This window comes from Nerophis lumbriciformis, linkage group LG22, assembly GCF_033978685.3.
Source record: "Nerophis lumbriciformis linkage group LG22, RoL_Nlum_v2.1, whole genome shotgun sequence".
Lineage (NCBI taxonomy): Eukaryota > Metazoa > Chordata > Actinopteri > Syngnathiformes > Syngnathidae > Nerophis > Nerophis lumbriciformis.
Window position 1 is genome coordinate 27,902,484 of NC_084569.2, and position 25,212 is coordinate 27,927,695.

Consider the following 25,212-nt stretch of genomic DNA (forward strand, 5'->3'; position numbering starts at 1 on the left):
TCTGTTTATTATTTGTTAATAACACTTCAATGACCATTGTAAAGAAAAACACTTTTTGTAAAACATCAACCCATTCAACGTGTCTCGTTTTATGCAAATCCAAGTGAGCAGTCGCATTTCAATGAGCGTACCTTTTTTTGCAGGAGTCGTGGTCCGAGACGTTTGTGATGCTGGGGTTTTGACAGCAGAGGGAGTAGATGAGGTTGATTTGGATGCAGGGTTGTAGGCTCTGGGAGTGGCAGGTTTAGGTGTAGCTGGAGAGCTCCTGGTTGTGCTGCTAGGTGGTGGTCGTGTTGAGCCTGTGGAAGGACGGGATGCTGCCGTGCCGGTTGTGGGCCTGGGGAACGATGATAATGAGGTTGTTACAGACTGGTATGCACATTTAGAGCTCATATTAACTGGAATAACATACAGTTTGTGCAATATTGGGATTGGTATTATATTTGGAGGCATTTTGCTGACGTTTGTTTCAGCAAGTGGTCAACACTCAGTCTTTATATGACCATGACTGTTAGAGGTAGTACAATTTTAATATCTTATCAAATAGACTAGAGATGTTGGGTTCAGGGGCTCTTTAAATGTAATTCTGGTGAGTGCTATTGACAGCTTAAACTAATTCTGCATTTTCTTTTATTACAAACAATTGTTTGAATAAAACAAAGTCTATAGTACACAAAAGCAACAACTAACATCTACTACTAATTTACATCTTAAGGTTTTTTCCCTCAAAGTCCTCCTGTATCCAGGGAATTATTCCCTGAGTTTGTAAACATTGACAAAAACAACCACTTTCGGTATTTTTCTTTGTTTTACTTTGACCCCAAATAGAACAAGCACATTCTGGAAAATGTACAGATCACAAATAATCCACTTGACTAAACACTTCGAGTTAGTTGAAGGAAAAAATTGGAACAGTTGCAAAAGCACTATGAAAAACACAATGAACTTAGACTTTGTCTCAGTGTATCTACAAAGCACTTAAACTGTAAACCACAGCTTATTTGGGACTGAACAAAATACAAAATAAATAAATAAAAACCCTTCTAGGTATCAAATACCTCATTGGTAATTTCCACGTGTTAATCCTGTGCGAACTCAACAAACCATATAAACTGAGGTAGGAACTATCCAAGAGGGTTGAGTTACTCCCTGCCTTGTAGGCATCACTGTGTATTGACAGAAAAATAAAATATCTGCAATGCATGAACAATTTCAACAAACCCAACAAGAGACTGACAGTCTTGCAATAAATCACACACTTTTACTTTTACTTTAATTTCCACAGTGGACAATCATTTTCACAGAACTATGTCAAGGTGCAGTGTCTCATTCAGCATTTTAAGTGGGGTTACCATTTTTAAATGTTTGTTTGTACACTAGCTTAGTTTTATTGATGCTGAACAAATAGGAGGATCCACGCCCTTTTTTCCCTTTTTTGACAGAAACATTTTGTGGAAATGAGAGACACAGCACGATGTGTTCTAAGCAGAAGACGTAAAACAGCAGGTTTTACGTTGGGTCAAAAGGGAGGAGCCGCAGCCTCTTTATTGGTATATTTGTTTGGACCCAGTGTAAACCATTTGCTTGCCGAACAGAATTGCTATTGCGACATCCAGTGGACACATTTTTTAAATTTAGCAAACTCATCTCGCGGGCCGGATTAAACCCGTATGTCACATCCCTGATCTAATGTTCCCTCTAAGGTGCGCGCCTGTGCAATTGCGCACTGCTCAAGCGTCCTCTGCGCATGGCAAATCTATGCCACGCACAAAATCAAATAAAAAAATAAGCGCATAACAATTTTCGACACGACACGGACACGACAGAGAAAACAGTTTTCGTCATCATTGTTCAAATATTGTAACGTCTGTCGAGACGCTTTGAGGACATGAATCCCATCAATCACTTTACTGAGCAAAACTCTTTATTGTCGGCCATAAACACATCACCAAAACATTAGTAAAAAAAAAGATATCTAGCAAAACTGGTCATTTTCTGCAGTACAAACCAGACCAAAACCAACTCAGTTTCCACCAGAGGGTAATAAAAAGGCATTAATCAGCCATGGTGATCACATAACCTTTTTCACAACAATCGTTTGATACTGATTGGTGGCCAATCGTTCGACACATTCCTAAAATCAACTAGAGACAGTAAAAGGGCACACAGAAGAAAAACATCAATGCCAAAAAAAATAACCTCGTAAGCAATGTTCCCTCTAATTTTTCATGTGTGTGAGCAAACGCAAAAACTCCCTGAGCATTCAGTGGAGCCCATGTGAGCAACATCAGACGTGCACACTGTGGCTACACCAGCAGCACACCTGTCCCAAACCTGACTAAATAACAAGTTCAATCTCCATACATCCATCCATCCATTTTCTACCGCTTGTCCCTTTCGGGGTCGCGGGGGGTGCTGGAGTCTATCTCAGCTGCATTCAGGCGGAAGGCGGGGTACACCCTGGACAAGTCCCCACCTCATCGCAAGGCCAACACAGATAGACAAACAACATTCTCTTATTATTATAATCAAATGACAGCAGTCATTTCCATGAGGTTATTTTCTAATATAAGTGTTTAGGCCCACTTACAATGACAATAACAAAAAATATTGTTTTTCATGAACTGTGTACTTGTATTGTTTGTCTGGGTGGAGGTCCTGCTTTGGAGATAATTTGTACCCCTTTCAGACATTGCATTTAGTTCCCATTAAAACATTCACATGTTGCACAATGAGATGTAAGAAGGGGATCATGTGTACATTCCTGCAACTTCCTGTTTTTAAAAAATATATTTTTATTAGTGTTTATTTAATATACTAACAGCATTTCATGATTAATATTTATACATTAAGATTCCTTATAAATGACACTAGAATAAGCACACATTTGATTGGTAAATCATAGTGTAACGACCTGGAATGACACTTTATGTGTGGTGTTGGAGTTGTCCGACTTTTTGTGTGGCTGTAAACGCATCACTGGCTAAGTGCCATATGTGCATGTGTTGGCACAAGTGAGAAAGAGCGAGCGGCTGCTGTTGATATAACAAAGTTGCTTTTGGTCTGGTTTGTACTGCAGAAAATGACCACTTTTGCTAGATATAATTTTTTTTACTAATGTTTTGGTGATGTGTTTATGGCCGACAATAAAGAGTTTTGCTCAGTAAAGTGATGGATGGAATTCATGTCCTCAAAGCGTCTCGACAGACGTTACAATATTTGAACAATGATGACGAAAACTGTTTTCTCTGTCGTGTCCGTGTCGTGTCAAAAATTGTTATGCGCTTATTTTTTTATTTGATTTTGTGCGTGGCATAGATTTGCCGTGCGCAGAGGACGCTTGAGCAGTGCACAATTGCACAGGTGCACACCTTAGAGGGAACGTTGCTCCTAAGTGGAGGATAGACTAGATTAGTGTTGATTAGTGCTGACCGGAAACTGACCTTACCCAAGAATCCAAGACAGATGTGACATCAACCCAAATCCTTGCTTAAGCAGTTTAAGGAAAAGATCTGAACCCAAAAACTACTCTCTCAAGGACAGGAGGAAATCCATTATAGCAACTTATATCTTGTAATTAGGATGTGACACGTTTTACAAAGTGAATCAGCATCCGTGTCTCCCTCCCTACCCAGTTGACCAGGCCAAAACACTACAGTTTCATGAACAACTTCCCTGAGGAACAGTAAAGTGGGACAGGAAGTGAACGACAATGTATGTAACCCAGCCAAGGTTCACGCAATCCTTGGTCTCTGGACAATATCCTTATCCCATGAGGGAATGCCACGTGGGGCAGTGCGCTTCAGCCTGCGTGCTGTGCTTGCTTCCTCGCCCTGAAGCGGACTGTGTCAGGTCTGAGTAAAGAAACCCACATCTAGTCGCCCTGACAAGGCTCGGGTGTGCGGTATTGAGGCTACAAGCTACACGAACTGCCTGTTTCTAAATTAAGAAACAAGTGAGCCCCGACAGAAAGGGAGCAGTAGGGAGAGTGAAGGCGCATTAATGTTTAATAGCGAACAGGCGAAATTAACTTCTCTGGTTCCCTTCGGTGGAACCATAGGCTGTGTTACAAGCACGCTCATGGTGCATGAGCAAATACTGTGCGAGTCACAATTTGGAACTGGTTCTGGAAACATGAGTTATGATTGTAGCCCCGAGTCAACAGGCGGTGACAGAACAGGGATGTGGTTTATAAAAGTACAAAACTGTGCTTTGACAAATTTGCTATGACAAGTGCGTCTGCCTCACAATACGAAGGTGCTGAGTAGTCTGGGGTTCAATCCCAGGCTCGGGATCTTTCTGTGTGGAGTTTGCATGTTCTCCCCGTGACTGCGTGGGTTCCCTCCGGGTACTCCGGCTTCCTCCCACCTCCAAAGACATGCACCTGGGGATAGGTTGATTGGCAACACTAAATTGGCCCTAGTGTGTGAATGTGAGTGTGAATGTTGTCTGTCTATCTGTGTTGGCCCTGCGATGAGGTGGCGACTTGTCCAGGGTGTACACCGCCTTCCGCCCGATTGTAGCTGAGATAGGCTCCAGCGCCCCCCGCGACCCCGAAGGGAAGAAGCGGTAGAAAATGGATGGATGGAAGACCACTAAAAACAGATGCTTTCATGCACATGTGTCAAACTCAGGACCCAGGGGCCAGATCTGGCCCGCCACATTGTTTTATGTGGCCCTCGAAAGCCTGGAAATAATGTGCATCATCTTTCTAACAAAATGTTGTATTGGTTATTTAAATTTTGACAGAAAAATTGCAAGTACTGCATACAATTGCATGTCTTTTACACTTGAGAACTATCTGACTGTGCAAAAAACAGGGGTGTCCAAAGTGACGTCCGCAGCTCTAGTTTTGTTGGCCCGCAGCATTTTGTTGGATAAAAAAATAACAGTAAAAACATAAAAAAAAGAGCAAAAAATTGTAATGTAATGCGAAAAAAACTATAAATTTGATACTAAAAATTCAGGGGTGTCCAAACTTCTTCCACAAAGAGTCACATCCTGGGATTAAAAGCCTCAACCAATTCTCCTCCAAACATATTGCTGGGTATTGTGGCCAAACAGCTCAATTTTTGTTTCATCTGACATCACATGGACAAAGATAAGACCTTCTGGAGGAAAGTTCTATGGTCAGATGAAACAAAAATTTAGTTGTTTGGCCACAATACCCAGCAATATGTTTGGAGGAGAAAAGGTGAGGCCTTTAATCCCAGGAACATCATGCCTACCGTCAAGCATGGTGGTGGTAGTATTATGCTCTGGGCCTGTTTTGCTGCCAATGGAACTAGTGCTTTAAATGGGACAATGAAAAAGGAGGATTACCTCCAAATTCTTCAGGACAACCTGAAATCATCAGCCCGGAGGTTGGGTCTTGGGTGTTCCAACAGGACAATGACCCCAAACACACATCAAAAGTGGGAAAGGAATGGCTAAATCAGGCTAAAATTAAGGTTTTAGATTGGCCTTCCCAAATTCCTGACATAAACGTGTGGACAAGGCTGAAGAAACAAGTCCATGTCAGAAAACCAACAAATTTCGTTGAACTGCACCAATTGTGTCAAGAAGAGTGGTCAAAAACTTAACCAAAAGCTTGCCAGAAGCTTGTGGATGGCTACCAAAAGCTCCTTATTGCAGTGAAACTTGCCAAGGGACATGTAAGCAAATATTAACATTGCTGTATGTATACTTTTGACCCAGCAGAATTGGTCACATTTTCAGTAGACCCATAATAAATTCATAAAAGAACCAAACTTCATGAATGTTTTTTGTGACCAACAAGTATGTGCTCCAATCACTCTATCACAAAAAATTAGGAGTTGTAGAAATGATTGGAAACTCAAGACAGCCATGATATTATGTTCTTTACAAGTGTATGTCAACTTTTGATCGCGACTGTGTATATATATATATATATATATATATATATATATATATATATATATATATATATATACACACATATGTATACATATTTATATATGAATATAAATATATACACATACATACATATATATACATATATACATTATAGTGTCTTCAAAGTGTCCTTTTTTTTTTTTAATAAAAAAGGGACTTGTCGAGGCTATAGAACCCATTAATCATGTTTACATTGATTCTTACTGGGAAATCTGCTTCAATATACGAACGTTGTTGAAAGAAACAAAAGAGCAGCACAAGTTGTCTGCTAAAGACATACTGTCACTAATATTATAACCACTAAAGTGTAAGCTGAAACAAAAACATTTAAAATGAGATGGATGAAATGAAATTTAAAAAAAAACTAAAGATTGACTGAGAAGGACAGTGGTATTCTACAAAAGAATAGTGCAGGCAGTAGAGATGCAGTTTGTCAAAGAGTGTTCGCAGTCATCTTCTCATCAAAGTAATAGGGATCATCTGAAAGGGCAAGACTACTTTATAGAGCGTTGGAGAGGAACCAGGCCAGGGAGAAATGAGTGGTGAGGCGGGGGGAAATATTCATCCCATTACACTTTATCTTATCACTGTGCTTTGTTCTGCAAATGGAAGAAGGGAATTGGCAGAGCTGTATTCAGTGCCGGTTGTTCACTTATTGGGGTTTTGAGATTAGAAGAGGTTTCCCAATGTTTGGCAAGGAGGACAATATCTGAAAAGAGTGCTCCATTGATTATCTAATTAGTGTATGTTTTGCTTTCAATCATTCTGCAATCATGATCGCCGTCATCTGAACGACACCAAGGACAATAAGACTTACTGTGCTTAAATAAGGGCCATTTGGCTCCAGTATAAAATCCAAAGTACAGCTTGTAGTCAAAGACAAACAGCACGTCTTTGTCTCATCACAACAGACCTCATTGAGAACAGGGATTAGTTAAAGTAAAGATCCCAGAAAGGCGCTGGAGCTGCAAAATCAGATGACTCATGTGGTTAGTTGCTATGGGCGCGCTGAGACACACAGCAAGAAACTAATAAGTTTGCCTGAGGAGTAATGATAACACCAGCTTGGTTGCAAATACAAATGCCCTCAATTATTGGAACTGAGAAAGGAGAACTGTGTGAGAACATGGCTGCCTGCTGGTTCTGCTTTGTTCCCCGTCATCGGCAGTGAGTTTTGGGTTTAAATTAGGAGTCACACCATCCAAACAGCAAATTAAAAAGCAAGGGCTAAAGACCACAAACCACAGTCATCATATAACAAATAATTAATGACAATTATGCAGCAGAAATAAACAGGCTGGATATTAATACTGGACAAAGCTCAGAGTAGACGCACCGGGAAAGATGCACTCATGCGAATTAGGGCATCTTGGGCATTTTATTGTCAAATAATCCTCTCAAAATGAGATCATGACTGTTGTTTTCCCTCCGCTTCCATTTCTCTGCAGGTGTCCAAAGAAGACAATGGTAACTGTTGGCTAAACTCGGTCACACTGGTGCTACTTTGGTAAACATTGCCAGTGGAGCGCCGTTATCACTTTTGGAGGACAGAAAACAACGGGAGTGCTGTTTGGGAAAAAACGGAAGACCCAACGAATCTCACATCATGCAAGTGATGCAACAGTCGTACTAACGTAGGACGCCAAGACCACAGATTGTGTGTAGGCAAAGGTCAGGCACACAGGACAGAATGACACATCAATATGGCAGCAAACTGTTGTTCATATGTGTTGTCCTCTTGTTGGCCCAACAGCCATTGCTAAGTCGCAAAGCTAAACTAATCCCTGTCAGGACTATTAGCCCCGAGGCAATCTCACAAAGAAGAGGTTCAGTTCAGAGAGTTCATTATGGCCACGGGTAGAATTACAGTAATCAATAAATGAATAAATAAACAATAGTCATTTTTGAAATCTTCTCTATCCTGAGTGTTTTAGACTTGGACTTAGACAAACTTTTTTGATCCACAAGGGAATTTTGATTTAAAAATTGTTTTATTTACTTAAATGTGTCGCTCACCAACAAGCTATTTACAACAATAACATTATTATTATTACATGATATTCTTATGTACATTGCATGGATATATTAATAGTGTAACTTCTGTAGTTGACTAAATGTGTTCAATAATTTTGAAGTTGACTGTCATTTTGGTTAAGAGGATCAAATAATTGCATTTGTTTTTATTTTATTTTTGCAACACCTTTCTAAAACTGCAATGGGTGACTTCATGTGAGACCTCACTATAGTATACTGCACAATGGTTCTGGTTTTATGTTTAATGTTAACAGAGGATACACTTGTGTGATTGTTATAATGTTGTTTAAAAACTAGGGATAAACATTTTTGGCCTCTGATCCCGATCCGATATTTTGGCCTCAGATCCGAGGTTTGTATGTTGACAATGGGGAAAAGTTCCTGGCAATTCCAGGGAACACCGGGTATATTTTTGGAACTGGGAAACATGTTGGCTTGAAAGTCCAGGGTGAGTGGAGCGTGTGGATGGTGGAATGGTTTGAATTGGGTAAAAAATATGGGAGTTTGGAGAGTTCCAAAAATGGCCCATTAACTTTTAATGGGAAAAATATCCAGGAAAACCTGGAATTCTTGGTAATCTTGGATATGTGGGAATATTAAAAAAAAGTAGCTAATGTGTCCCGGACGAGGCGAACGTTTTGATACTTGAACTGTTCCGATCGGATGAAAACAGTGTGAGATGAAGGGGGACAAAAAACGACGGAGTAATAATTATAATCTTTTATTTCATTATTGTGTGAATGATTGTCAGCATTCACACAATAATACAAATATCGATCTCATCATTTTAGTATCGTTTCTATACTGATACTATAACAGGTATCGATGGTATCGACATCTGGATCTTTGCATTGAAGCTTCTTGTGTCGTCCCGTTCGGTGTGTGTGTGTAGCGTGCTTATTTTCAGCCATGGTGGTGACGATTTAGTATCTTAGTATCTTTGCACTGTGGATAGACAGCTTGCTCTCAAATTTGAGCCGGTGTTCTGGAAAGACATGCACCCTCCTGGAATTCACGCACACACCTCCTGCATGTGTGTTACAAGAATTCCTGAAATGTACTTGTGTCTCCCTAGGTGTGCATCCCTTTTTGAAGGAATCTTTCACGCGAGTACAATCTTTGGGCATGTAAACACTGGGACACAGCTGCGGTAAAGATCGGCAGTGTTGTGTTTTATCTTTATCCTGCCTTCTCCTTGATGTCTGCACCTGTGTATTCAGTGATTTGTCCGCGGCGCGGGGCGGACCTTGAGGCACACCTGCTCGCAATTAGCCCGCCAGTATTTAGGCTCGTCACTGACAGCTTGGCCTTGCCGGTTAATGTATCCTGTACCCCTCTCGTGCATGCGCCTGCAGAGCTGGTACGTTGTCGCTCCTTAGTCCTGAATTCCCTAACCTCTTTTGTGTTTGTTTCCTAGGCTCCCTGAGGTAAAGGGGATTCTTTTGTTGGACTCTTGCCCTGCTCAGTGCGCCCTGGCCTTTTCTCATGCCGACCACTGAGGAACCTATTTTGTCCAGGTTACATGGTGTGCGCTTCTGCCCCATCACCCTTAGTTATCTCTTTTGTCTAATTACATTTTTTTCATTTTTTGTAATTCCACCTTGTTTCCCGTCTCTGCATCCTGGGGTCACCCCCCTTGACCAAGACCTTAACAGGCAAGGCCCAGCAGCTCATCAGTCAATCGCCGATCAGTCAAAAAAATCCCATGATCGGATTACGATCATAGTTAAAACAAATAAGGAAGTCGACTCGCATTTCTAAATGGATTGTGTTCATTCTGTGAGGTAGAGAACTGAAAGGTCAAAGTATATTGGTCATGATTACAAGCTTCCACAAAACACAACTTTACACTCAAACCACTAGACAACAATGCTTCCTTATGTCCTGCCTTCCATTACCCCTCCCACTGATTAACACTATATCCATTTGCTAATTAGGTCTGCGGTGCAGCTCTATAAAAGCAAGGCAATGGAAGACTGCATTGCACAGTCATTGGCCACACCCACCCGGATGATTTACTGCCCCTGCAACAGTGTCTGGGGCAGAAGACCTGACCACCACACACATTTACTGTTAGACCATTACATCAGCGGCAATTTGTTAGATCACAAGGAGGGCGAATTGAATCCACTGCAATAATTTACTGTCCCACAGGGACCATCAATGAGGAAAATAGCATGACTAATGCGAGAGAATGGCGTGCTGAGTGGATGGCAGGGAAATAAAAGCAGAATTGGAACGTCACCTGATGACCAAACAAATAACTTGGCCTATTGCCATGTCTGCGTTTGAACAGTGAATACAAACAGCTATCTCTTGTTGTATCCTCTAATGTTGTAAAAGTCATGTTACGTAAAAACACAAGAAGTGGCGTTATAGTTTTTCAAAGGACTAAGTGGCATTTGTGGCACAGCCTAATGCTTTGGAAGCAAACTACCATACATGTAATACAGATCTATCCATAATGTGTACAATCATTGGACACATGATCAATGACTTATGGGCAATTAGCCTCCCGAGAAATCATGGTGGCAAAGATGGCTGCCATGTTTGCAACCACTGTTGCTCAAATTCACTCAGTCTCCTACATAAGTGTGTGTGCACACTTGTAGTCTGAGCTAATGTTCAGTTAAACATATGCATAAAGCTGCGCCTTGATTGGACCGTGGATGTAACAAGTCCATTGTCTGACAAAAGTCATGCGTCCAAAAAAACATGACGTCTTCTAGGTCACATACACCCAAAGGACTTTTGTTTCTTTGTTGGAATTTAAAAAAACATGACATTTTACAAGGTGAGATGTGACGAGGATGATACAAACTGCATAAATATATCATAAGGGTTCCTGGAGAAGTGCTGCAAGGAGACTGCATTCTGGCAAAATCAGCTAACTGTAATAATGAACACCAACAAACACTTGGTTGAAAAGAGGAAAGTATGTTTAATTACTGTATTTATGCTTCTGGCCTCACATATGGCTTTGTAATTTATTCCCGTTTATTACATTTATTATTTTCAGATGAGTCTCACTCAGGCTTCTGTTGGATTTTGCTAACTTACGCTAGTTTCACTCACATTTGGCGACATCATATCCGGTGTTGCTGTCCCATCAGCATTCACACTTATATTACTCAAGCAAGTGTGTATGCAGGCAGACCGAGACCCATTTCTCAGACGGTCCGGTCCTGGAAGCGGGGGAATGCTTTCACATTTGACCAAATAAAATGTACTAGCACAGCGAACGGACTAGGTTTTGTTTTATCAATCAATCCATCAAAATGCATTTATCAAGCCCTTAAAAACAAGTATCTCAAAGAGATTTACAAACTCATAACAAGATCCCATGATATAAACCCACATCTGAACAAGGAAAAACTAAAAAAAAAAAAAAACAGGGAAAAAGAAGACCGCAGACATAGGGACACCCCTTCCAGGGGGATTGGCTGCAACGGATGTCGAGTGGGTATATTTATTGAATTGTTAAATTAATAGATAATGTGGGAGTCCAGTCCATCGGGAAGCCAACAGATAGTCATAGAAGGATTGTATTCCCGCGTCAGCCAGGTCAGAGCCATGTGTAGAGTAAGTATGGGCAACTCGGTTTCAGAGTTGGTCCCAAAAATGGCGCACTGAAATCATGTGAGGGGCTTATCTCTCAAATGATTGGTCAAAAGCCCCTTACGTGACTACAGGGTGCCATGTTTGGGACAAACTTTGAAGCCAAGTTGTCCATACTCTCTCTATAGACGACTGAGCCAGGTCAGCAACACCAAAGATGTCTCTGGCTGTGCTGTGAACGTACTCTTAAGTCCTGTGTTAGGGCTGCAGCTATCAAATATTTTTGGAATCAAGTATTGTAGCGATTAGTTTGTTTGATTATTCGAAGATAAAACACACTAGTTAAAATAAACAATGATTTTTCGGCTTGCCATAACCGTCATTCTTTTTTCCCCCTAATAAATGCACATCGTCAAAATTAAAATTGCACTTGCAATTGATTAATCCTTGCAGCTTTAATGTCTGTACTCAGGCCGGGCGATATATCTGAAAACTGTATCGCTGTATACGTTTTTGATATTGGTCGATAGTAGATTCGAAGTATTGATATTTTCTTTATAACCAATCGAAATTAAGGGTCAAGCCCAAAAAGCACAGCTTCCTCCCCCCATTCTCACCACATTCTACAGAGGCACTATAGAGAGCCTACTGACCAACAGCATCTCTGTCTGGACTGGAGCCTGCAATGCCTCAGACTGGAAGTCTCTCCAGAGAGTGGTGAGGACGGCGGAAAAGTTTATCAGGACTCCTCTTCCTCCTATTCAGGAGATCGCAAAAAGCCGCTGCCTGACCAGGGCTCAGAAAATCTGCAAAGACTCCTCCTACGCCCACCAAGGACTGTTTTCACTGCTGGACACTAGAAAGAGGTTCCACAGCCTCCGAAGCAGAACCTCCAGGTTCTGTAACAGCTTCTTCCCTCAGGCCGCAAGACTCTTGAACGCATCATAACTATCCCCTCAATTCCCCCCAAAATGGATCAACTAGAATAAAAAGACAAAATAACATACATCCATAAACGTGGATGCATATGAAAAAGTGCAATATAATTATCTGTACAGTAATCTATTTATTTATATATGCACCTTATTGCTTTTTTATCCTGCACTACCATGAGCCAATGCAACAAAATTATGTTCTTATCTGTACTGTAAAGTTCAAAGTCTAAGTCTAAAATATATTTAATGTAAACATTTTTATTTACAAACCCCGTTTCCATATGAGTTGGGAAATTGTGTTAGATGTAAATATAAACAGAATACGTGGCTTCGTAATACGTGGCTTCGTAAAAAAAAAAGAGTGCGGGTACTTTCCTGGCCCGCCTGCAGTCCAGACCTGTCTCCCATCAAAAATGTGTGGCGCATTATGAAGCGTAAAATACGACAGCGAAGACCTCGGACTGTTGAACGACTGAAGCTCTACATAAAACAAGAATGGGAAAGAATTCCCCTTTCAAAGCTTCAACAATTAGTTTCCTCAGTTCCCAATCGTTTATTGAGTGTTGTTAAAAAAAGGTGATGTAACACAGTGGTGAACATGCCCTTTCCCAACTACTTTGGCACGTGTTGCAACCATGAAATTCTAAATTAATTATTATTTGCAAAAAAAAAAAATAAAGTTTATGAGTTTGAACATCAAATATCTTGTCTTTGTAGTGCATTCAATTGAATATGGGTTGAAAAGGATTTGCAAATCATTGTATTCCGTTTATATTTACATCTAACACAATTTCCCAACTCATATATAAACGGGGTTTGTAAAATGCAACCTTCCTCCTCTGAGCTATCGGTCAGAATTTGTAGGTGACGAACCCCAAGATGCAGAGAAGGCGGAAGGCATTGTGCGGGAAAACATGATTTAATGTTCATAAAATAAAGGAAAAAACACAAACCAGGAACTAGGAACAGGAAACAGGATGCCAGGAAAACAGGAACTGGAAGACGAGGAACAAAAAGACAGCAAGCTACAAACATCTACAATAAATAGCTTACCGCTAGCGCTTACAGCTACACTGGCATCGACAAGTAGGAATGACAATAATCCAGCACTGACTGGAGGAGAAGGCAGGTTTAAATAGCAGCTGGCTGATTGACACCAGGTGTGGCCAGGTGCCAATCAGCCACAGCTGAGGGGAAGCAGCACTCAGGGAGACAATCAGGAAATGAAGACAAAATAAAAGCGCTGACAGAAAACTAAGACAAACGCAGAGAAAAAACTAAAACACAGTCAAACTGTCAGGGACAAGCCTGACACTATCAAGGAACTGTTTCACAAAGAACTGTTACCACGAGCATGGAAAACAATAAATACTTAACAATAAGCTCTTAAAATGAAGGTGAAGAAATAAGGAATACGTAAGAAATGCTAATAAGTGTAACAAAATAGTGCTAAGTGTGAAAATGTAAACATAAAGAAACTTGAGAAGAAACATTTTCTGCAGGTTTAGTGCCAGGAAGTTACAGCTCAGCAGCGTGCTCTGGCTAAGATTCAGTCTGACTACGGTCCGTATTTTCAAAATCCAAAAAAGTAACCATACTGCCGAGGTGACTCATCCTGTTTTATCGACAAAACTCATCAACCAAAAAGATAGTTGACACTGTCACCAATTGGCTGTTAGCGTGTCACTCCCACTGACCAGTGATCACTTCCTGCGTTGCTCGGTTCCCAGAGAGCGAATGCATTCGTTCCTGCAACCAACCTTGCGTTGCGACTTCCGGTTTAAAAGCCGAAGAAAAAAATATATATATCGACGTTTTATTGAACACATCGATTACATGTCTATTAAAATATATAATGATATCATTTCATCGCCCAGCCCTAGTCTGTATCACATTTTGTGGTGATTCTGTACATTTCGAGACCATTCCATTGATGGGGTAACTAACTTTGGGGTCTAATAACAGCGCCATCGTGAGGTGTATTTTTTAGTAAAAAAGGTCAGAAGTAGCAGAATGCTTTCACACGATCGTGTATATTTACTGAGAATGACTTCTCTGATACAACCCACGGCACTAATGGCCTCCTCAGCAGGGACACGGCTTATTCTGCTATTGTAGCTTCTGGAAGCCACCATTATCCTTTCACTTTACTGTGCTGCATGCACCACGTGTTCCAGCCCTCCCTTCCCGCCTCTGCATCATCATCAGGAGGAACGCACTGACAAATACTGTACATCCAGTAAAATATACAAGCCTGCATTATGGTACAATATTAAATATTAAAAAAGGTGTCCATGCACCCAGACATGGTAGTACAGAGTTGATGGCATAAACCCAAGAATATTAAGTTTAATTTTCTAAAAGCTGCGGAAAAAAGCTTTAAATCAAACACATGTCAATTAGTTAACATTTGTCTCCCAGCTGGAGCTTTACGCGCATGGATTCCATCCAAGTGGCCGTCGGAGTAACAGTGGGCAAACATATGCATGAGTGACAACCACGGAGACATGGGAAGTCTGGAGAGGCAATTAATGCGGTTGTCGAGCGCTCTACTGCTCCGCTGAAAGCAGGCCTGAATTAAGGATTTGAGCAAGGTAGGGAAGGGGCACAATCTAATTAAAGAAGAAATGTATGTCCTTGTCAAAGCAGATCACGTGGACGGATACTGACATGCACGCACACACTTAACGTCGTATGCCCCAAAGCGTGCACGGTTTTGTGGAGGGAGGAGTTATCTGTGATGATTATAGCTGCACAGCTTTCAAATGTAACACATTTGACTTCACAAGTACCCATTTCTAATTAGATACATGCCAAATAACTAGAGATGTCCGATAAGCTGACATTATCGGCCGATAAATGCTTTAAAATGTAACATCAGAAATTATCGATATCAGTTTCAACCTCCAAAATTTCAGTGCCCATCCCGTAAATCTCCCGGGGCAACCATTCTCCCGAATTTCTCCCGATTTCCACCCGGACAACAATATTGGGGGCGTGCCTCAAAGGCACTGCCTTTAGCGTCCTCTACAACCTGTCGTTACGTCCGCTTTTCCTCCTTACAAACAGCATGCCATATAATATGTCTCAGTCACATATTATATGCGGCTTTAATACACACATAAGTGAATGCAAGGCATACTTGATCAACAGCCATACAGGTCACACTGAGGGTGGCCGTATAAACAACTTTAACACTGTTACAAATATGCGCCACACTGTGAACCCACCCCAAACAAGAATGACAAACACATTTCGGGAGAACATCCACACTGTAACACAACATAAACACAACAGAACAAATACCCAGAACCCCTTGCAGCACTAACTCTTCCGGGACGCTACAATATACGCCCCCCGCTACCACCAAACCCTGTGCCCCCCCCCCAACCCCGCCCACCTCAAACCCCCCATCTCCCGAATTCGGAGGTCTCAAGGTTGGCAAGTATGGTCATTAGAGATACAACTACATGTTTAAAATATTTGTGATGCATCGCAAAGTATTAATTATTTTGTGTGTACTCGCTCAACTTAAGAGTGTTTTGCGATAAGAGCTGTCTCTTGGCGTAGGAAATGTCATAGTTAAGCCTGTGAGATCCAGCCAAAACACGTGGTGTGACTCGCAATGCAGTCTTTTATTGCCTAGCCCAAGGGATCCAAACTACGGCCCACGGGCCAAGTGCAGTCCGCCTGCATCTTCAATTCGGCCCGTGAGACGTCATGAGTTCAATAAGGAGTTCAAAAAGGAATCCCACGGCGGAGTGCTTTCAAATTAACATTGCCATGATGATCTAATGTTGGAACCCATTTTCTCAGTGTATCAGCTTATTGAGAAGGAAATAGGCACTGACACTGCCCACATCCACATAGGTTTTATTTGTCCCAAATATTTTGCCCTGTGAGTTGGATGACACATCGACATACAGGCTAACGGGCATATATTTCCCTCGTTTATGGAAATAGAATAGAAAATATAACAATAAGAATAAAAATAAAAAGCAACAATACAAATAAAAATAGAACAGTAAAAATAAGAATATAACAAGAGACCATGTTATGAAAATGTATTGCACTTGAAAAAAAAAAAGGTTATTGTTTTGCATCCCCCTGTCATCCTCGTACCCCCCTCGCCCCCAGAGAGGAGTTGCACAGTCTGATGGCGTGTGGGACAAAGGAGTTTTTTAGTCTATTAGTCCTGCACTTGGGATGAAGCAGTCTAGCACTGAACAGGCTCCTCTGGCTACTGATAACGGTATGCAGAGGGTGACTGGCATCATCATAATTTACATACCGAATGTCCATTTCCATTTATTACAAGTAATAAGAAAACGTAAATGCCTGAAATTAGCAAATGTGGCATCAGATTAAAAATCTTCTCCACCTTCAAGTCTCCATCTTTCAAAGGCATCCCCAATACAAATCCTGGTTTTGTTCCTGGCTTTGTCATGAATAAATTGAGAATGGTAACCGGATTTTTTAGATTTACTAAGGTCTGACATGTTTAGTAACTTTACCAGTGGCAGTAGCTAGACAAAGGTGGCGGTGCGTAACTGGCAACCTAATGTGACACACTCACAGACTTTCTAATTGGTCAAACGGTAGAGGGCAGGGCATCAAAATGAAAACACTAACAATATTTCGGGGCTGTAAATCTAATTTTGAAATGAGCATATCCCGGCTGAACTACTGTTATCAGTTATAGAGGTATTGGAAAAGAACATGATTTATTAATGCCTTTTGACATATCAGGGCCATTTAATGATGACTTGACATGAAATTATTACATATGGGTCCTTTAAGATCGTAAAATGAGGTACAGTAATACTGTACCTGCTGGATCTTAAAGCTAATTGCTGAATCTGTAAAATGTGACCAAAGGGAGCATGTGAACTAGTCAATGGTTGATAAAGATGGCACAGAGAGAGTTCTGCATGCCCTTGTGTACAACTTTTAATGAGGTGTTTACTCATCTACCTTGGGCTAAAGCTGTAATCTGAATGTAATCTCCACAATCCAACCTCTACCCAGGGCAGGTAGCTGGGGGAAGTGCCAAAGGGGCACGCGGTGCTTCAAAATAGAGGCTTCTAATTCAGTCTGGCTACCTTCATCCTAAATGTTAAATAGATTATTTCTGTTGTAGTTGAATTATTCTATGGCTCATATTTACTTACTCCAAGTGGCAAACAGAGATGTAAGGTGGCTGACTAAACAATGCGATCACACACACAGACACACCTGGCAGGATTATGAAGCGGAGCATAATAGACAAACAAACTGGGGGAGTCTGAGCGATAAGACCGGATTCATAATGTCGCCAGACATCACCAGACAAAGGTCTCTTTCAGCCTGCCTGAGCTTCTCGCTGCAACATATGTAGTGAGACTCAAGAAAGGAACACATGATACCACACAAACAGAAACAACAGATGCTGGGCTTTGAACTATGAAAACAAAAACAAAAAACATGTTGTACTTACTCCATAGTTTTGCAACTTCTATTATTATTAATGGCGTATAAAGTCAAACCCTGCAAGGCATTCCTCTGAGGCTTGTTTCGACATCGGGTGGTTGCTGGCCTACTTAGCCCCAGCATGTCTCAGCCTCGGCGTGGGGTATCATTGTCCTTTATTCCTAGACACTATTTATTTAACAGAAAAGGCACCCCGTGAGCTCATTGCTGAAAAAGGCCAGCCAACTGCTTCTTGCTGCGAAATAAGGAGCTTTGTAAAGTCAAACTACTTCAGTGCTGTTCTCACCTCGAACGCAATGTATTTATCCCGACTACTATTTTGGTGGAAATCAGGTTACTCGATGGTCAATCTCTGGAAATACATTTAATTAAATGTATTTCTGCACCATGTTGGGGGCGTTGAGGAGGGCAGGTGTCTGTGGCTTCATGTCAACATTTGCCTGTACTAATTTGACTGATGCATGATTTCCTTTTTTTTTGTTATTTTATATATACTTTTTGTGTGTTACTTGTTTGGGAGAGAAAAAAAAAGAACATTTGACATGCCCAATAAACAATTGTTAAAAAACAAAAACTAACTGGAAGATGTATATAATTTTATACATATCAAAACCAGGGTTGTACGGTATACCGGTATTAGTATAGTACCGCAATACTAATGAATCATATACGGTACTATACCGCCTCTGAAAAGTACCGGTCCGCCTGCCTCCCCCCGTCATCATCCCGTCGTGTCATTGCTGGTTTACGAGCAGAGGAGCATGTTCGGCAGCGCACAATCACAGAGTACTTACAAGCAGACACAGTGTGTAGACGATAAAGGTGAAGTTATAACACTGAAACGCCCTGAGGAAGAGGTGCTTTAAGACATGGCTAGCTAGCTAGCGGCTAAAGTCCAGCCGCAGATGTTTTAGCTACTTCTAAATCACTAATCCTGGCCTCCATGGTGACAAATTAAGTTAATTTCTTACAAGTATCATCCCTGCAGGACGAGGAATAGCTAAACATGCTTCACTACACACCGTAGCTCACCGGTGTAAAAATGTAAACAAACGCCATTGGTGGATCTACATCTAACATCCACTGTAATGATACCAAGTACAAGAGCGTATCTAGTCGATACTACTATGATTATGTCGATATTTTTTGGCCTCACAACATCTTCTTTCGTTTTTTTAAAATTCATATTATGTTTATAAACTCAAGAAATATGTCCCTGGACACATGAGGACTTTGAATATGACCAATGTATGATGTAACGACTTGGTATCGAATTGATACCCAAATTTGTGGTATCATCCAAAACTAATGTAAAGTATGGAACAACAGAAGAATAAGTTAGTATTACATTTTAACAGAAGCGTAGATAGAACATGTTAAAAGAGAAAGTAAGCAGATATTAACAGTAAATGAACAAGTATATTAATAATTCATTTTCTACCACTTGTCCTTAATAATGTTGACAAAATAATAGAATGATAAATGACACAATATGTTACTGCATACGTCAACAGCTAAATTAGGAGCCTTTGTTTGCTTAGTTACTACTAAAAGACAAGTTGTCTAGTATGTTCCCTATTTTATTTAAGGACAAACTTGCAATAAGAGACATATGTTTAATGCACCGTAAGATTTTTTGTTAAAATAAAGCCAATAATGCAATTATTTGTGGTCCCCTTTAGCCTGTACTAATTTGACTGATACATGATTTTTTTCCCCCCGTTATTTTGTATATACTTTTTGTGTTTTACTTGTATAGGAGAAGAAAAAAAAGAACATTTGACATGTCCAATAAACAAATGTTAAAAAAAAAAAAAAACATGCTCTCCTGGAAGATGAATATGATTTCATACATCACAAATAACAATAAACATTGTCGCAGATGATGACAACTTTAGGTACTGTATTTTTCGGAGTATAAGTCCCACCGGAGTATAAGTCGCACCTGCCGAAAATGCATAATAAAGAAGAAAAAAACATATATAAGTTGCATTTTTGGGGGAAATTTATTTGATAAAACCCAACACCAAGAATAGACATTTGAAAGGCAATTTAAAATAAATAAAGAATAGTGAACATCAGGCTGAATAAGTGTAGGTTATATGACGCATAAATAACCAACTGAGAACGGGCCTGGTATGTTAACGTAACATATTATGGTAAGAGTCATTCAAATAACTATAACATATAGAACATGCTATACGTTTACCAAACAATCTGTCACTCCTAATCGCTAAATCCCATGAAATCTTATACGTCTAGTCTCTTATGTGAATGAGCTAAATAATATTATTTGATATTTTACGGTAATGCGTTAATAATTTCACACATAAGTCGCTCCTGAGTATAAGTCGCACCCCCGGCCAAACTATGAAAAAAACTGCGACTTATAGTCCGAAAAATACAGTACTTGTTTATTTTGGTTACTTGCTATCTTGTAAAATACTTAAAGGGGACCTATGATGACTTTTTTCGTTTCTGACATCTATATATTGTTACAAAGCTGAAAACTCATGTTAAATAAATGCCAAAGCGCCACATCACAAGGTTCATGCATTTTGGCGTGAGCGTGCACGCAGTCATGGATGGCTCTGTTCGCTGAGTTTTGCAGATGAGCTACGACGTGACGACAGAGCATTAAAATATCTGACGCAAGAAACACTTTGTGTCCTTTACTTTTAAAGGAGTCATATTATGGTTTGTTTCTACATTGAAAACACTTCCTTGTGGTCTACATAACATGTAATGGTGGTTCTTTGGTCAAAATGTTGCACAGATTACGGTATGTTTTACAGACCATCTTCAAACCTTCCATAGCGGGTCTACTGACAGATACAAGTTAGAACTATACGATACTTTGTATTAGAAATGGCAACAGCGTAGAATGCGAGAAAACAAGAGGATAGTGAAAATGAAGGAGCTTATTGACTACAACGGCGGACACACGCAAGGATCTTTGGGTAAATTTGTACCATATATTAAGATATCCGCTGACGTCACAGTGCAGAAAAAGTCAGAGCAAATTCCAAACTGCTTCTTTGGAGTAAGTATGAAGGAAGGCAAGATTATTTTATAAATATCTCCGCAATGCCTCCACGGTTTGGTTATAAATCTTAGGGACTTGTTGAGATCCCAAATACACAAAAGCAGGTACCATTAGGTAAGAAAAGTTGTTATTGTACAACAGGACCCCTTTATTTAGGGATGGGTACCATTCACATTTGAACTGATATGGTACCAATTCCCAATACCTAGGATACAATACCGGTACTCAACAGCACCAATGTTCGGTACTTTTGTGTGTGTTAAAAAATGTTAATTGTTTCATAATAAATTATATTTTTTAATGCAACAATAAAAAAATAGTTGATTGTGATAACTGTCCTGTCCAGTTGTTTTCTAAATATATTTGAGTTTCATTTGCAATGGAGTTGCACTTCAAAGACATTAGATGGCAGTGCAATATAGGCTGTCTAAGGTATGTTGTCTAACTCGGCAGTCACTTTTTCCAGGAAGCCGAATATATTATGCTGCACCCTACAAAGTGTTTATACTGTAAATATTTTGCTTATTACACACCAGCTGTATAAGTTTAACATTAATCTTAGTTGTAGTTTCCTTTACCAATTTGGTGGTGTTAAAATTGGCATGTAAAATCGCCAATGCTCACAGTAGTCTGTCTATGGCAAATACAATGTAAATTAGCATCAAGCTAGCACATTTTGAAAGAGTGAAGCCTTACTTTACGTTTGAGCGTTTTCAACCAAGCATACTTGCTCTGTTGGTGTTGAAAATTGCAATGGCTGAGTCCGCCCTGAGTGCTGCTGGAGTTATTGTTTACGTGATCCGGTGTTAAGTCTGCAACTCAACGTGACGAGTCTGAAACCGGAAATTTCGTCATGTGCAACGAAGGTTTTGAAATAATCATTTTAGATGAATCGATAACCGGTAGTACAGACAGAATTCGGTCGGTGCCTATGAAAGTACCGAATTTAGTACCAATCTCTATACCTTTAATCCCTCCTACTTAGGTATGCCTGCGAAGGATTTGTACACAAACAAATTGGAATAAATTGATCGTTACAACCCAAGAATCTAAATATGTCTAAATACTCGCTAAATATAGCAACAAAGTTGCTAGGTTGGCAATATTGTTCCCTCCTGCTATGTGTTCTTATTCTCAGGCTGACCAGGTGCATATGAGCTGTGTTAAAAAGTAGTGTTACAATACATACCTGTGAACAATGTTCCCTTTCATTTCTCATGTGTGTAAGCAAACGCAAAAACTCCCTGAGAATTTAGTGGAGCACATGTGAGCAACATCAGATGTGCACACTGCGGCCACACCAGCATCACGTGTGTCCCAATATAGGTGATTTGGCCCACTTACAATGAAAATAACAAAACAATCCTGTTTTTCATTAGCAATGTAGAAGTATCGTATGTCTGGGTGGGGTTCCTACTTCAGAAAAAAGTTGTACCCATTTCAGAGACCCCATTTAGTTCCCTTTGAAACATTTACATGTAGCACAATGAGATGTAAGCATGGGATAAAGTGTACATTCTTGTAACTTTCTGTCTGTAAAATAAATCTTTTTATGAGTACTTCTGTAATCCAGTAACAGCAATTCATGGTTGACATCCAAAAAATAACACTCCTAATAAATGACAGTAGAATAAGCACACATCTGATTGGGGAGTCATAGTGTAACGACCTGGAATTTACACTTTATATGTGGTGTTGCAGATTGTTCGACTTTTTGTTTGGACGTAAACACATCACTGAATAAAAAACGAGCGGCTGCTGTTGATATGACAGACGACAGAGTTGGTGTTGGCCTGGTTTGTACGACAGACAATGACCACTTTCGCTAGATATAAGTTTTTACTGAAGTTTTTGGTGTGGTTAACGCCTACAATACACAGCTTCACTCAATGAAGTGATTGATGGAATTCCTGTCATCCTTAAAACGTCTCGACAGACATTACAATAATTGAACAGTGTTGACAAACATTGTCTTGTCTGTTGTGGCCGCTTGTTCTCACCTGTACTCGCAGAGTTGCAGTGTAAAATCATACAGAATAAATTGTTATGTGTTTATTTTGTTAAGAGTTCAGGTGGGATTTGATTTTGTGCGCGGCAGAGGACGCGTGAGCAATGCGCATTTGCGCAGGCGCACACCTTAGAGCAGAACTGGGCAAATTATATATATATAATTTATATATATATTATATAATTTATATATATATATATATATATATATATATATATATATTGCCCACATGCGGCGCGTTAAGCTTTTCAATCTGATCTGCCGGACATTCACAAATATTTTTTTTAGATCTTTAAGATTGAAACTTTAGCTGCCATTTTGATGTGCAGTGATGTTTTCAAATGACCGTAAGTCTTCAACTATACAAAGTATTTTAATGGTTGGAATCTGCGCTTTTGCATGATATACTAGTTACTATGGTAATATAATTAGTTACTATGGTAATCTAATTATTTACTATGGCAATAGCCACAGCAGCTCAGAAGAGGCACCAAGCAGTGCGGGTGGGGTGCGTTTCCACAGAGTGTTTCCACAGCGGCCAGCCTGAAATGCGGGTATCGGGGACAGACGCGGAAGGAGAATTTTACAACAAAGTTCTAAAGTTTAGTGATATAAGAGATTGTAGGTGGGGTTTTTTTTTTTTACCCTTCGCGTTGATATTTGCTAGGTTTGTTGCATTTTTGTTGCGTTTCGCTTGATTGTAAAATATGTTGATCGAGAGGGGTGTGACCTTCATATGTTGTCAATATTTAGTGTTTTATCGTCCATAGTTAATATTGTAAATCCCACATTCTTTATTTTCATGTACATTTTGGGTGTCTCATTCAGTAAAAATGTTTTTGATTCCATTCCCTTTTTTAAGGCGGTCTGTCATAATAGGACTTAAACACATACTGTACAGCAGATTTTCACAGTTTACATATATATGCATATATATATATATATATATATATATATATATATATATATATATATATATATATATATATATATATATATATATATATATATATATACCTGTGTATGTATAAATATATAAATATATATATATATATATATATATATACCTTGTGCAGCCCTTTGAGACACTTGTGATTTAGGGCTACATAAATAAACATTGATTGATTGACCTGTGTATGTATAAATATATATATATATATGTGTGTGTGTGTGTGTGTGTGTATATATATGTATACATATGTGTGTATATACACACATAGATGTATAGATATATATTATACATACATACATACATACATATATATATATATATATATATATATATATATATATTAAATGAAAAAGTTAAAGTACCAATGATTGTCACACACACACGAGGTGTGGCGAAATTATTCTCTGCATTTGACCCATCACCCTTGATCACTACCTGAGAGGTGAGGGGAGCAGTGAGCAGCTGTATATATGTATATATACATACATATATATATATATATACACATATATATATGTGTATATATATATATACACACACATATATATATATATACATATATACATATATATATATATATATATATATATATGTGTGTATTGTATATATATATATATATATATATATATATATATATATATATATATATATATATATGTGTGTATTGTATATATATATATATATATATATATATATATATATATATATATATATATATATATATATATATATATATATATATATATATATATATATATATATATAAATGTATACATATATATTTATATATATATATAAATATACACACATAGATAGATGGATATACCGGCCCCCAGACACATTTTCTTCTCTAAATGTGGCCCCCCGATTCACAATAATTGCCCAGGCCTGCCTTAGAGGGAATGTTGCCTGTGAACTGCCACAAATACATCGTAGTATGGCAAACGCCGGTGAGGCTTCTTTAACATCGGCACACCTACCTTGTTGTCTTGGATACAGGGGCCTTATCAGTCTTGGCTGCGGTGGTGGACTTTGTGGGAGCCGCAGAAGCAGGTTTGGGGGCTGGAACAAAAGAAATACGTGGACAAAAGAGTGTTCGGGGGAGAGAAAGGTGACAACAGAGGAGAGATGGTGAAGTATGAAAAACAATGGTAAGAGATATAGGTCAGACACATATTTCTCTCTTACAGTATATCATGGAGATCTAGGGCGAATGCAGCAGTCACTCTTGCATGTCTAATGTGTGTACTGAATACATCTAATATGTGTGTGAATGTATCCCATTTTACCAATT

At 39.4% G+C, this 25,212-nt stretch overlaps 1 protein-coding gene across 2 annotated transcripts in view; it reads right to left on the reverse strand.

Moving 5' to 3' along the window:
* The window catches only part of prr36b (proline rich 36b), a 62,173-nt gene that overhangs the window by 6,592 nt on the left and 30,369 nt on the right, over positions 1-25,212 (reverse strand). For both annotated transcript variants that reach the window (XM_061973508.2, XM_061973509.1), the window contains exons 3-4: positions 24,899-24,980; positions 132-337 (exon numbers count right to left, since the gene is read on the reverse strand). In XM_061973508.2, coding sequence (XP_061829492.1) covers positions 132-337; positions 24,899-24,980 — 288 coding nt within the window. The remainder of the gene's footprint in view (positions 1-131; positions 338-24,898; positions 24,981-25,212) is intronic.